Source organism: Rutilus rutilus (genome assembly GCF_951802725.1).
Source record: "Rutilus rutilus genome assembly, chromosome: 19".
Classification (NCBI taxonomy): Eukaryota; Metazoa; Chordata; class Actinopteri; order Cypriniformes; family Leuciscidae; genus Rutilus; species Rutilus rutilus.
In genome coordinates, this window is record NC_140232.1 from 35138367 (window position 1) to 35153366 (window position 15000).

At 38.9% G+C, this 15000-nt stretch overlaps 1 protein-coding gene across 1 annotated transcript in view; it reads left to right on the top strand.

Moving 5' to 3' along the window:
* Positions 1-15000, top strand: part of loxhd1b (lipoxygenase homology PLAT domains 1b) — a gene marked incomplete at its 5' end in the record, with an annotated part of 52759 nt that overhangs the window by 6072 nt on the left and 31687 nt on the right. The window contains 12 exons of the mRNA XM_084390294.1: positions 945-952; positions 1181-1304; positions 2289-2539; positions 4179-4314; positions 4392-4552; positions 5357-5443; positions 5523-5658; positions 7288-7442; positions 7969-8129; positions 8208-8284; positions 12629-12825; positions 14236-14428. Coding sequence (XP_084246420.1) covers positions 945-952; positions 1181-1304; positions 2289-2539; positions 4179-4314; positions 4392-4552; positions 5357-5443; positions 5523-5658; positions 7288-7442; positions 7969-8129; positions 8208-8284; positions 12629-12825; positions 14236-14428 — 1686 coding nt within the window. The remainder of the gene's footprint in view (positions 1-944; positions 953-1180; positions 1305-2288; positions 2540-4178; positions 4315-4391; positions 4553-5356; positions 5444-5522; positions 5659-7287; positions 7443-7968; positions 8130-8207; positions 8285-12628; positions 12826-14235; positions 14429-15000) is intronic.

A 15000-nucleotide genomic window follows, 5' to 3' on the forward strand; every position in this document is an offset into this window, starting at 1 on the left:
AATTCTGACTTTATATCTCGCAATTCTGACTTTATATCACGCAATTCTGACTTTATATCTCGCAATTCTGACTTTATATCTCGCAATTCTGACTTTATATCTCGCAATTCTGACTTTATATCACGCAATTCTGACTTTATATCACGCAATTCTGACTTTATATCTCGCAATTCTGACTTTATATCTCGCAATTCTGACTTTATATCTCGCAATTCTGACTTTATATCACGCAATTCTGACTTTATATCACGCAATTCTGACTTTATATCTCGCAATTCTGACTTTACATCTCGCAATTCTGACTTTATATAATTCTGACTTTATATCTCGCAATTCTGACTTTATATCTCGCAATTCTGACTTTACATCTCGCAATTCTGACTTTATATCTCGCAATTCTGACTTTATAACTCGCAATTCTGACTTTACATCTCGCAATTCTGACTTTATATCTCGCAATTCTGACTTTATATCTCGCAATTCTGACTTTATATCTCGCAATTCTGACTTTATATCTCGCAATTCTGACTTTATAACTCGCAATTCTGACTTTATATCTCGCAAATCTGACTATATCTCGCAATTCTGACTTTATAACTCGCAATTCTGACTATATCTCGCAATTCTGACTTTATAACTCGCAATTCTGACTTTATATCTCACAATTCTGACTTTATAACTCGCAATTGGGAGATCGCAATTGCTTTATAACACACAATTCTGAGATAGAAAGTCAGAATTTTGAGATACAGGTCGCAATTACCTTTTTTATTTTCTATTTTGTGGCGGAAACGAGCTTCCATATAAAACTGACAGAGTTTGAAAGCTGAGACTTTGTTTCATATCAAGATAATGTTCAGTGAAGCTTTTTCCTACTGAAAACGGCACAGACTAAAAGATCGATCTCGTGATTATATTCGAGATATCGGTGTGGTCACACAAAGGCATCTGGGTTGGTAGTGGATGATTTGCATTCGCTCCACCTCACATGGCATCTCTCCGGATGAGGTAATTCTAGTCACCTTATCCACGCTGAAAGGAAACACCACACTACTCTACCGGATTGGCTTTCCTTCTGACGAGAGCCTCGGCCTGCAGATAGATGGATAGATATGCACATAGACACCATATATCACTGCAATGAAACCCGCACTGCTGATGGCGCTCGCTTTTATTTCAGGTCATACTGGATGATTTGGGAAACAAAGCCGTGTACGAGTTTCCCATCAACCGCTGGTTTGCCATCGATGAAGACGATGGAAAGATCCAGAGAGATATTCTGGTTGGAGGGAGTCAACCCACCGGTAAACCATACAGCTTCTTCAATGAGCAAGTTTGACAATATCTCCTCATAAAACCAACATCAGCATCAAATACTGAGGATGTAGTCAGTGTGATGTTTGAACACACATGACAGAATCGAGGACTTCAATGCTTTAGTTAATTGCATCTACTATATACACTACCAGTCAAAAGTTTGGCTTTTTATGTCTTTGAAAGAAGTCTAACCAAATCTGATCAAAAATACTGGAAAACAGTGAAATATTATTATTGTAATGTAAATCATCTGTTTTCTATGTGAATATACAGTAAAGTGTAATTTATATCCTGTGATCAAAGCTGAATGTTCAGCATCATTACTCCAGTCTTCAGTGTCACATGATCCTTCACAAATCACTCTAATATGAGGATTTGATGCTCAAGAAACATTTATGATTATTATCATGTTCATATTTATCAGGAAATTATGATACACTGCTATTCAGAAGTTTAGGATAAGTACGATTTTAAATAAAAAGAAAAAAAATTATACTTTTATTTAGTAAGAATGCATTCAATTGATCAAAAGTGACAATAAAGACATTTAAAATGTTACAAGGATTCCTACATCAAATAAATGTTGTTCTTTTGAACTTTCTATTAATCAAAGATTCCTGAAAAATAAAATGCATCACGGTTTCCTCAAAAATATGAACATTGATAATAATCATAAATGTGTCTTGAGCATCAAATCATCATATTAGAGTGATTTGTGAAGGATCATGTGACACTGAAGACTGGAGTAATGATGCTGAACATTCAGCTTTGATCACAGGATATAAATTACACTTTACTATATATTCACATAGAAAACAGATGATTTACATTATAATAATATTTCATAATTTTACTGTATTTTTGATGAAATAAATGCAGCCTTGGCGAGCAGAAGAGATTGATGATGAGCAGGACTGGTTGTAAAGTAAGCTCTTATGTTCAGACTCTCAGACTGGACTGTGTTTTTGCAGGAATCGTGTACAACGTTCAGGTGGTGACGGGGAAAATCCGAGGTGCGGGAACCAACTCTAAAATCCACATGATCATGCACGGCTCCAAAGGCATGAAGAACAGCGGGAAGGTTTTCCTGGAGGGAGGAACGTTTGAGCGCGGGCTCACCGACATCTTTAACGTGGAGATCGCGGCGCTGCTCAGTCCTCTCAGTCGGGTCACCATCGGTCATGATAACGGAGGGGTCAGTCCCGGCTGGTACTGCGACAAGGTCTCGCTTCACCTCGTAACCTCTGTGTTTCTCAGCTGAAATTATCAGAGAAAATCATTTCAGTTTGTCTTGTTTAAAACAGTGCAAGTACGTGCAACAAAGCAATGCACAAACAGAACCGATGTTAACCTCATCCTTCCCTCGCACTTTGTAACACATCTTTCCCTCGCTGGTCAAAATGACCCGAAGCCCTAAAATTATACTTAACGGTCACACTTTATTTTAGTGTCCTTGTTACATGTTACATGCACTTACCATAGTAATAACTGTAAATTATGCATAATTACATGCAACTAACCCTCAACCAAACCCTAATCCCTACCCTAACCCTATAGTAAATACATGTAGTTAATTATTATTACTCAGTACTTAAATATATAATTACACTGTAACGACGACACCTGAAAATAAAGTGTAACCTACTTAATTTTTTTTCTTCCACAAAGTTTATCTTATTTCAATTTCGCAAATTTTTTTGGGAGAATTTTTGTTATTTTTTATTTTATTCACCTTTAAATGACTAGATTTGATCAATAAATAATAAATGAATTATAATTTAAGCACATTCATCACATTCTTTCAGCTTAAATTCAAAATAACTCACAGTTTCATGCATAACCCTTTTAATTCAGCTCAAAATATCTTACATTGTGTGTCTTTGCCGACCTCTTGAGTGAAAATAATAATATAATATGATATTTCATGACTCTATATGGCCTTATATCTCTATATGGAGTAAATGAGCTGTTCCTCTGGGTCCTAAAGTCAGTTTCTCTTCAGTATGCATTCAGAGACACATGTAGACATTATTAAATAATTTTTTAGTAAAGTTTTAGCATTCTTAGTTTGAATTTTGAGCATTTTTAGGTTTTTCTGTGTGTACTGAAGCATTCCTCACATTCCATTCATTCCTAATGGGGTCAAATTGACCCGCGACGGAAGGATTTGTTACTTTTTTTTATTTCAACCCCAAAACTCTTCGAATCCATTAAAAAAATGTTCTGTGTATTCGTGGTTCAAGTGCGACTAAAGTCCTGTGAGGTCTTGGACCCCTCTGATGAACACTCAATTTTTGTAATTAAAAGAAAAACATTTCGGGTCAAAATGTTTTCAATAAACATCACGTACACAGCACACGGATGGTCTTTGTGCTATGAGAAACATCTTCTGTTGAAATTATTAAAGCGAGACACGCAGGAAAAACGATGTTTTTATGCACTATTTTGCTTCCATAACAAGTCTTCTTTCAGACCAGTGGAAAGAAACCACTTCTAAGTGTTTATTTTACTATTTGCGTCTGTAGATTTCAGTTTCAGTCCATATCTTTAAAAGCGGTGAGCAACTCTAATATTTCAAACGTTTTGCAAAAGACATTTAAGAGTACACCATAAGCGGTGAAATTGTATATGACTACCAACTGAATATTATATTTATTTGAAAAAGTAACTCAGATATTTTGTTGTCAATTTTAAAAGTAATGCATTACTTTACTAATAATCTGATTACGTAACTCAAGTTACTTGTAATAAGTCACACACGACACTGCTGATGAGTACGTGGATCTGCACCACAAACAAAGCGTAACGCTGCATTAAAATGCATTTAAATGCTTCATTTGTCTGTGCTTGTTGTGTTGTAGGTGGTGGTCTTCTGTCCGTTCACTGGCATCGAACAGACGTTCCCCTGCTCTAAATGGCTGGATGAGAACGAGGGCGATGGACTCATCGAGAGAGAACTCTATGAAATGGTCTCGCTCAGGCAAAAGAGGCAGAAGAGTGAGTATCGCTCTTGACGCGAGAGTGAAAGAGGTTATAGGTTTGTGAGGTTAAACGTTAAATCTCCTGTCCCTCAGAACATCCCTGGTCCCTGTGGATTTGGACGTCAGATCTTGCAGGCGCAGGAACAGACGCCTCCATCTTACTCCAGATATACGGGGAGAAGGGCAAGTCCGATGAGATGAAACTCGACAACAAAACTGATAACTTTGAGCAGGGCCAGCTGGACAAGTTCATGGTAAATCTGCTGTTTTGAAGTAAAAATTGGTGTTGGACCAAATGGCGAAAACTATATATTAGGGGTGTACATGTATTCGACACCGTACGTGTGGTAATGCAATGCTGTTTGCTAATCGGGACAACAGAAAAAGAGCAGAAGAAGAAGAGACGATCTTCGCACCAACCCAGAACAAGAGATCAGATGCACGCAAAAGCTTGCTAGATGCGCTGAGTTTTGATTCATTTTTGTGACGCGCTCCACAAACTTCACAGAAAGAAAAAGCCAAGACGGCAGAAAACGGCATCCTGTTGTTTTACTTTATTTTACGACGGCACAATGTTTTGTTTTTAATGTGAGTGTACACAAATAAAAATAGACTCATTAGTTTATTAAATATGCAAATTTCCACTACTTTGCATACATTTCCAGAAACAGAAATCTGAACATTGCATAAAGTCAGGTTCATAATTCTTGTTCGATTTTGTTTAGTCTCAGTTTCTATTGAAGTCTTACTCTTACTCTTCGTATTTTAATTTTTTTCACTTTTATAATGTGACATTTCAACTTAAAATTTGGTCAATTGAGCTGACTTGAAACCAGCTCGACAAATTCATGGTAAATGTGGTGTTTTGGAGGAAAAATTCATGTTTTGGATAAAAATGACCAAACTGCGAAAGGTATTTTAATATGTTTAATATTAGTTTTAAAATATTTTCAGGGATAGGACAATGCAGTATGGATTGTCATTCTTATGTATTCTCATGTATTTCAGCAGTTCAAACCATCTAATCTGCATATCATTTGTTCATCATCATTTGTCAGATCGAGCTTCCGGATCTTGGGAAGCTGGCGAAACTGAGAATCTGGCATGAGAAGAGGAATCCCTTCGCCGGCTGGCATCTGAGTCGAGTAAGAGCTCGAGATTGAGTGTTTCACCGTGATTTACTGTGATATGATCTGAATAACGGTCTGCTTTATGTCTCCTAAGATATCCATAATGAAAACTTTAACGAAGGAAACTTATAAGTTCCATTGCGAGCGCTGGCTGGACACTAACGAGGACGATAACGAGGTTGTGCGAGAGCTTTCGGCCACAGGAGAGCTGATCCCAGAGCCACTGCCACGTATAAAGATTCATTACAAACTCCAGTCTGTTGCTGATTACAAGTTACATTAGTAAAGTAACCTATTAGATTACACATGTTAGGTTCTGTGTTCTAAGTATGATCTAGCATGTTGGAGCACATTGCTAGCATGATTAGCATGTTGCTAGTATGATTTAACATGTTGCTAGCATGATTTAACATGTTGCTAGCATGATATAGCACACTGCTAGCATGATTTAGCATGTTTGCTAGCATGATTTAACATGTTGCTAGCATGATATATCACACTGCTAACATGATATAGCACACCGCTAGCATTATTTAACATATTGTTAGCATTATTTAACATGTTGCTAGCATGATATAGCACGCTGCTAGCATGATTTAACATTTTGCTAGCATGATTTAACATATTGTTAGTATGATTTAGCATTTTGCTAGCATGATTTAATATATTGTTAGCATGATTTTGCACACTGCTAGCATTATTTAACATGTATTCTGGCTACTTTTAGATGATCTTTGAACTTTAACTCATTTATCACATAGATTTGGTCATTTTGTGTCAAATCATATCAGAAAATACATTATGTAACACTTAACAATAAGATGCATTTCATTTGTTAACATTAGTTAACATGAACTAACAATAAGCAATATTTCTACAGCATTTATTAATCTTAGTCAAATGTAATTTCAACATTTACTAATACAGTTTTAAGTAAATAAATAGATATAGATAGATAGATAGATAGATAGATAGATAGATAGATAGATAGATAGATAGATAGATAGATACCGTAGATAGATACCGTAGATAGATACCGTAGATGGATAGATTATTTAACACACTGCTAGCATGATTTAACATATTGTTAGCTTGTTGCTAGCATTATTTAGCACATTGTTAGCATTATTTAGCATGTTGCTAGCTTGATATAAACATTGCTAACATGTTGGTAGCATGATTTACCACACTGATAGCATGATTTAGCATGTTTGTTAGTATGATTTACCATGTTGCCAGCATGATTAACAAATAGCCAACAAGAATCAACACATTGTTAGCATGATTTAGCATGTTGCTAGCTTGATATAACACATTTGCTAACATGTTGGTAGCATGATTTAGCATGTTTGTTAGTATGATTTAACATGTTACCAGCATGATTTAACATGTTGCTAACATGATTTAACATGTTGTTAGCTTGTTGCTAGCATTATTTAACACATTGTTAACATGATTTAGCATGTTGCTAGCTTGATATAACACATTGCTAACATGTTGGTAGCATGATTTAACACACTGATAGCATGATTTAGCATGTTTGTTAGTATGATTTACCATGTTGCCAGCATGATTTAACATGTTGCTAACATGATTTAACAAATAGCTAACAAGAATCAACACATTGCTAGCATGTTGATAGCATAATTTAGCATGTTGCTAGCATGATTAAGGGAGAACGTAATTTTTTGCAATGTACTTCATTTTTGGATTATTCTGATTATGTAGATCTGAGTCAGTTATGACCCGCCAGTGATTATCATGCATTATGTAGCATGTTTTTTCCCGTGATCAGAACAGACGTGCAGTATAAACCCTCATGTTGCTCTCTAATGTGCATCTGTGTTGTTTTCCTCCAGTTATCAAGTATCGCGTCACTGTCTCCACGGGGAACGTGAGCGGCGGAGGAACGGATGCCCATGTGTTCCTGTGTCTGATCGGAGATCTGGGAGACACGGGCGAACGCACTTTAATCAACTGCAAGAACAACGTCAACAAGTTTGAGAAGGGCAACGTTAGTGCAGTTCCTGTGGAGATCTAGAAGTGACTCACTCTCGGGAAACATCTTAAAATTAATTTAATGTTATATTTTTAAGATTGAAAGGTGTGATGACATGAGAATTGAAATTTGCCTTGTTCTTCTGACATATAAGAGGCTTAAAATGTCCTCCTCAATATAAACTATGTATTTATTTAATCAAGCTCCAAAAACAGCTCGTTTTGATATTGCAGGATTTGTGACGTCACACATTTATATTTACATATGCCCGCCTCCAGATCAAGACATCGACAAATAGTTATAGATCATTGAACCATAGGCCCCGCCCACTGCAATCATAAGCCCCGCCCACTGTCGTTCAGTCTCTTAACGGCTGACATTCGCAAATATATGTTTGTTCAGAGCATTTGACTTTTTTGTTAAACTTTGATGGACAGATGAAGCAGCGACTGACATTTCATAATGCTTCGTCTGTAAATGATGGTTTTATAAATACTAAGCAAAAACGTTTCCGTCTTTGCTCTCCTGTGTTTGGTCTCAGGCTGACGAGTTCATCATCGAGGCGGCGTCGATCGGGCAAGTGCGCCGGGTTCGGATCGGTCACGACGGGCGAGGCGGAGGCTGCGGATGGTTCCTGGATAAAGTGCAGATCCGAGAGGAAGGCCAGGCCGAATCACAGGCCGTTGAATTCCCATGCAACAGGTCACAATTATGAACTTGCACCCAGATCAGTGCTTTAACACACAGAAGCGGCTCATGTCCTCGTCTTCATCTGTGCAGATGGTTGGACCGCGGGGAAGACGACGGGCAGATCGTTCGTGAGCTGGTGCCGTTCGCAGACGGACAAAGACTTTACAGTGAGTTTCTTATGATGCTTTTCACATCTAGTCATATATAATCTAATTAAACCATTAGATCAGGCGTCCCCAAACCTTTTTTTCTCAGCTGAAGCACTTTGAACTGTTGAGAATATTTTCTTGATGTTAATATTTCAATAATATAACAGCCCATCTGCCCGTGAACGGTTCTTCTCTGAAGTCGGTCACTTGGCTTTCATCTTTTTTAGTGTTCTTTAGTGTTTTGTTTGTCGTTATTTTAAAGTTTTTAAATATTTAATCATTTTTAATAAGTGTTTTATTATGATTGTTTTTATTTTAAAATAGTTTATTTAAATTTTTATATTTTGTTCATTTTTAGTGTTTTCTTTTGATTGCTATTATTTATTTTTGTATTTTTAATTTTTATGCTTTAATTTGTATTAAGTGTCTTATTCTGGTTTATTTTATTTTAAAATAATTTATTTCAATTTGACATTTTTATCATTTTGTTCATTTTTAGTAAGTGTTTTATTTAGTTTATTTTTGTATTTAAAATTTTTATAATTACATTTTTAGTAAGTGTCTTATTCTGGTTCATTTTATTTTAAAATTATTTATTTAAATTTTATCATTTAATTCATTAATATAAAAAACAGTTTGGGAAACCGTGCAATCTCAGGAAAGGGAACTCGCACTGCGTCGATGACGCTATGGGGAACGATTTACCAACGCCACCAAATTGCATGACAAATTATGGCTGTGACAAACGTCAAAAAACAGCAGTTTCACTGAAACACTCCCCCTTCAGGTCACATACAGGTCAGTGACAGTATTCCCGACTTGGCCACTGCCCAAGCTATAGACCTTATTCAGAGCAGCGCCATGACAGGTGTGAAAGTGAGGCTGTGAGGGATAGACTTGCCGTGTTTCCAATGGCATCCGCTGTAAAAAGCTGTACAAAGCTCCTAGATTACTTAAAATTTTCCACAGCTTATATTGTCGGGAGTTTTTTGTCAACTGAAATTTCTTGGAAAGATATTTTTTCAGTGTTTCATGTGCAGAACAATCCAAAAACACATTAAATAACTGTATAGCCCATTGAAGAGATGCATGTCTGTCCCTTTCAGCCTCGCTTTCATTCCCATTAAAAATCAAAGAGGCGTCCGATACAATGAAGGCCTACCAAGGCCGATCAAAGGCTTGGAACCAACAGCTTCCGTGGAAGGGGTTTCTCTAAGGGAATATGGCCAGGGGGTCCGAAAGGAGTCCCGTCCAGTCACTTTCTGAGGGGAACATGAAGTCAACCCCACATGTCACCAGGGAGGCTGACCTGGTCTAGTTTAATGACCTAGTCTTGCCAACAACCCGTCTGTTTCCTAAACAGCGTCTCGAACATATTTTGCCTCACTTGTGGAGGCATCCGATAGGGAGGACCAGGGGCGCATCTAAAGGGGTGAAGGATAGAACGATTCTAAGGGCCCATGCACTTCTGGGGTAGATTTTATTAATGGAATGGGTGCTCAACCTCATATTCTTTCATAGGGACCAAAACTGCTAGCGGCGCCCCTGGGGAGGACTGCAGATATTGGCAGTAATTGCTCACAGACCGGATCATAGAGACCGGCATCCTGGAGAGCAGAACTCAGCATAGCGCTTTCTAACCCTTGCATACGAGAGGAGTAACTCTACTCGATCCTGGATCTACACAGTGCTTCAGGGCCCTGTGGAGGCTGGGCACTCTTAAAAGGGACCCTAATAAGGGGAGCGCCTCCAGCTCTAGGGTTTACATTGCCAACAGGCACTGTACTCAGCAGAAGTGCTATCGACCCTTTAAAGCAAGGGGAGCACAATCTCCTCAGCCTCAGGGCTGATGCAAGAAGCGCTTATTGTTATGCTGTTCAGATCAGCCTGGTGTGCTTGCAACACTTTGCCATTGTGTGCCAGGCATCACCAGCCAGACCCGCCGCCACGTATGCCCTGCCATTTAAGCATGCCTTTCTCTTTTATATGGCTTTAAAGGCAGGGCCGGAGCACTTAGTGTCGGTGCCTCTCCAGCCGCAAGACAGTTCGCGAACATCTCGTCAATTGACCCTTCGCAGGGAGTTTGATTGACAGGCGATCTGACCAATCATAATCCGCCATCCGCCGAATCCGCCATTTTTGTCCGACAAAGCGGTCAGGAGAGTTAGTAGATAGCAGAGGATTTGAACTTGATAAACGGAGTGTACTGACGTCTTTCCGCGGTTAAACAACATTCCTTCTGATGTTCATTCATGTTTATTTGATGCTATAAATGAACCAGAAGGAAGAGATGATCGGTTCACGAGCCGCTTTAACTGAGTGATCTGTCAGACACATTAAAGAGCCACTAAACAGTATTTATTGTTTAAATTTCTTTACAAAATGACCAAATTTGAAAGGTGAGACTTTGTTTCATATCAAAGGTACCCTGGTCTGTCCTGTGTGTCAGTGTGTTGTCAGTGTCCTCTCTGCTCCGCGATGTGTGTTTAAGTGTGTGAGAACATGGTGTGTGTGAGAGCGGCGTGGCTTGTCGGACATAGCAACAGTAACTAAAGGGGGCGGGTCTTTGCGAACGGTCAATTGGGGCATCGACACATTCCCATGTTCACGCATCCCCTCAACATTAGCGTAGTTTATACGGGTTCTTCCATCCCTTTTCGATCTCATTGTGTAGATCGGGCAGGAATGGAAGGCTCACGGGAGCTGGAGCTTTATGACTGGAAAGAAACCGTATGTCGAGTCTGCCATGAGCGGTCTCTTCCCTCACGCTCAAACGACAGCTGAAGCCTCGCTGAAGTGCGTTACATAACACTCACAGCTCATCACACGCGGGTCAGGGTGGATCATAGACTGTAAAAAAATATGGACGTAGTGTCCGTGATGTCACCCGTAGTGTTTCTGAAGACCGTTTTTGAAGCCTAAAGTGGGCGTAGCCGACCGTCGCCATCTTGGCTGTGCGTCACTCCCGGATAAACGAAAATGGGCGAAAAACCCTAACGTGACGGCTAACAGACAGCAGACAAACGGCTAATGATGACTAATGACCACAGCAGCGGGAATCCACCTGTCACTCAAAAGTGGACACACCCTTAATTCTGCAGAAATTTAAGGCTTAATATAATTTAAACGGATGAGTTATAAAAAAAATTCTCATGAAGGGCAGAATTAGCTGTATAGACCAAAGCCACTTTTTGCTCCAGGCTGTAAACATGTTTTTTTTCTGCTGTAAAGTTGGGCATTTTAACATGGGGGAGATGCAGATTTGACTCACTTTTGCAGCCGGCCTCAAGCGGCCAGTGGATGAATTGCCGTTTAATTCACTTCCGTGTTGGTTTCAAGAGAGAGACAGGGAGGTTGCCGCTTGGGGTGGATGTGAGGGTTCGGGTTGTAAATCCTCTTCACCCTCATCAGCATCTCCTGCTCTCTTGGGCTGGTTGTTTTTATATCCAGCAGAGCACTCGCTGTTCCTCGAGAAGCCTGGAGAAGAGGGCCAGACGAGAGTGGAGTTTTCTCAAGGGAAACTCACAGTTGGCACAAGCAGATCCCTCAGGAACTGATCGTGCGTGCTCTGAGCCCCCACAAGTTGTGTGTGTCATCGGATCAGTCAAATATCTTACACACGGATGCACACATTTCCTGAAGCGTTTTCACAAGCCATGATTACCTTTTTGAAATTTTCATGTTGAAGCGTACAAACAAGACGTTGTTGTTGACATGTTCTCTAGGCGCCTCTTATCTACTTCCGGGTCGCTCTAGTAGTGACGTCATAGGCTGTCGCCGGTGTGGTAGATTTTTCCCCTACGCACCTGACTTAGGTTGAACCGAGTGTCCTTGACACCTGAAAATATTATACAGTACTGTGCATAAGTCGCATATTAATATCCCCCCATAATTTAAGAATACCTCAGGTTTTATAGGATAAACACAGACACAACAATAAGATCATCGTGACTAACTCATGACTTAACATGTCACCTTCTATCAATATGATTCGTTCAGTTTGTAAAAACAAGCCCCCCCCCCCTCTTTTACCCTCTGTTAATGGCATAAGCAAAATTATCTCGAATCATCAGAAAAAACATTGAAAAGGGTTAAGAGTTCAGTTGATTAAAAGGGGGAGTAAAGTTTAGATGTTAGAATCATGGTTAGTTTAAAAGATAGTTTACTATCTTCTTATCTATTAAAAATCCATCACACCGGCCAATAGGATTGCAGTGATTAGATCAGGGTTTCAGACACCGGTTCACGCGGAGGGGTTCCCCAAAGGGTCATCGACGCAGTGTGAGGGAACCCAGAATTCAGCACACACATCAGATTTCGAGTTCATAGAAGGAACGCTCACTAGCTTGTGCCTGTTTTCAGACGTCAGTTATCACATCGCAGTGAAGACGGGAAACGTCAGCGGAGGAAGTTCCGACTCTAAGGTGTTCGTGAAGTTGTACGGTGAGAAGGGAGACACCAGCAGGATGATGCTCGTGGTTTCCGACAACAACCTGCGCAACTACTTCGAGACGGGACGCGTGGATGTTTTCACCGTCGACACCGTGGACATCGGGCAGGTGTGTGTCGCCCTCATACCACAAACACACACACATATTAAAGTGCCCATATTACAGGTGCTGGTCATAAAATTAGAATATCATCACAAAGTTGATTTATTTCAGTAATTCCGTTAAAAAAGTGAAACTTGTATATTATATAGACTCATTACAAGCAAAGTGAGATATCTCAAGCCTTTATTTGTTATAATTTTGATGATTATGGCTTACAGCTTGTGAAAACCACAAAATCAAAATCTCAGAAAATTAGAATATTACATGAAATCACACAGTAATTACACAGTAATCCCATGGTCACTGAACCAGGTTTTGGTCATTTTGGCAGTGTGGGCAGGTGCAAATCCTGCTGGAAAATGAAGGAAGCATGAAGTGCTCTAAAAATGTCCTGGTAGACGGCTGCGTTGACTCTGGATTTAATAAAGCACAGTGGACCAAAGTCCTCTTTTCTGATGAGAGCACATTTTGCATCTCATTTGGAAACCAAGGTCCCAGAGTCTGGAGGAAGAATGGAGAGGCACACAATCCAAGATGCTTGAAGTCCAGTGTGAAGTTTCCACAGTCTGTGTTGGTTTGGGGAGCCGTGTCATCGGCTGGTGTTGGTCCACTGTGCTGTCCACTCAACGCAGCCGTCTACCAGGACATGTTCAGAGCACTTCATGCTTCCTTCAGCAGACAAGCTTTATGGAGATGCTGACTTCATTCTCCAGCAGGATTTACACCGGCCCACACTGCCAAAATAACCAAAACCTGGTTCAATGACCATGGTATCACTGTGTAATAACTGTGTCATTTCATGTAATATTCTAATTTTCTGAGATTTTGATTTTGTGGTTTTCACAAGCTGTAAGCCATAATCATCAAAATTATAACAAATAAAGGCTTGAGATATCTCACTTTGCTTGTAATGAGTCTATATAATATACAAGTTTCACTTTTTTAACGGAATTACTGAAATAAATCAACTTTTTGATGATATTCTAATTTTATGACCAGCACCTGTATGCTTTTTGGGATATGACCTGTCATGCAGTGTGAAATATGGTGTATTAGAATATAAATGGAGTTTTGTCTCCCAAAAGAAAGTCGATTCTCTCATTAATTCCAGTCTCACGTCCTCTCACGTGATCAAGAGCTGAGATTCAGATATGATAATGAGCATTGGTTTCTGACCAATCAGAGCAGAGCAGCTCTCAGAGAGGCGGAGCTTAGAGAGACTGAATCTTCGATCGAAGCGTTTCAGACACTGAGAGAAAAGAGCTGATGCTGCCGTGGAGATTATGAGGAAATTTGTGGGGTTTTTAACTTTGCATGAAAATCTGTTGTAGGAGACCTTTAGAAGAACATTAGGAAGCTTTACAGTAGCATAATGGGAGCACTTTAAATTCATTAAGATGTTGTTGTTGAATGCAGATCAACCGGCTCCTGATTGGTCACACTAACGAAGGGATGCGCGCCGGCTGGTTTCTGGACAGCGTTCAGATCATGGTTCCCAATCACGGGAATCACTACATGTTCCCGAGTCACCGCTGGCTGTGCCGAGACGAGGCTGATGGGAAGACGGAGGTGGAGATTTACCCCAGTGAAATACTGGAGCTCGAACAATGTAAACACTGTCGCGGTTTAGTTCAGTTTTACACTTTTATGATTTAATCCGCTTTAGAAAGGGTTTTAGTTTGACCTTTTCAAATGTACATTTTTATTATTTAATTCCTTTTTAGTTCATTTGAGTTTTTTAATGATTAATGATTAATAATGAATAATTAAATTAATTTTTATAATAATAATAATAATAATAATAATAATAATAATGCATTTTTTTAAGGCGCCTTTCAAATCACTCAAGGTCACCATACATCAAGAAGTAGCATCAAAAACAATATTAAAAAATAAATAACAATGCCAATAAACCATAAATAAGGGGAAAGCAACAATAAGCGTTTTATTTTTATTGATTTCATTTCTAAATTACCCATTTTAATTTTATTAATTTTATTTATCTCATACATTTTTTGTGTTTTATTTTTATTTATTTTATTTTTAAAATGATTTAATTTACATTTTTATGACTTAATCGATTTTAATAAGTGTTCAAATCAAAATTATTTGTTTGTATTTTAAAATTATCCAATTGTACATTTAGATTTAATATTTTTTTAGTAAATGTTTTATTTTGAT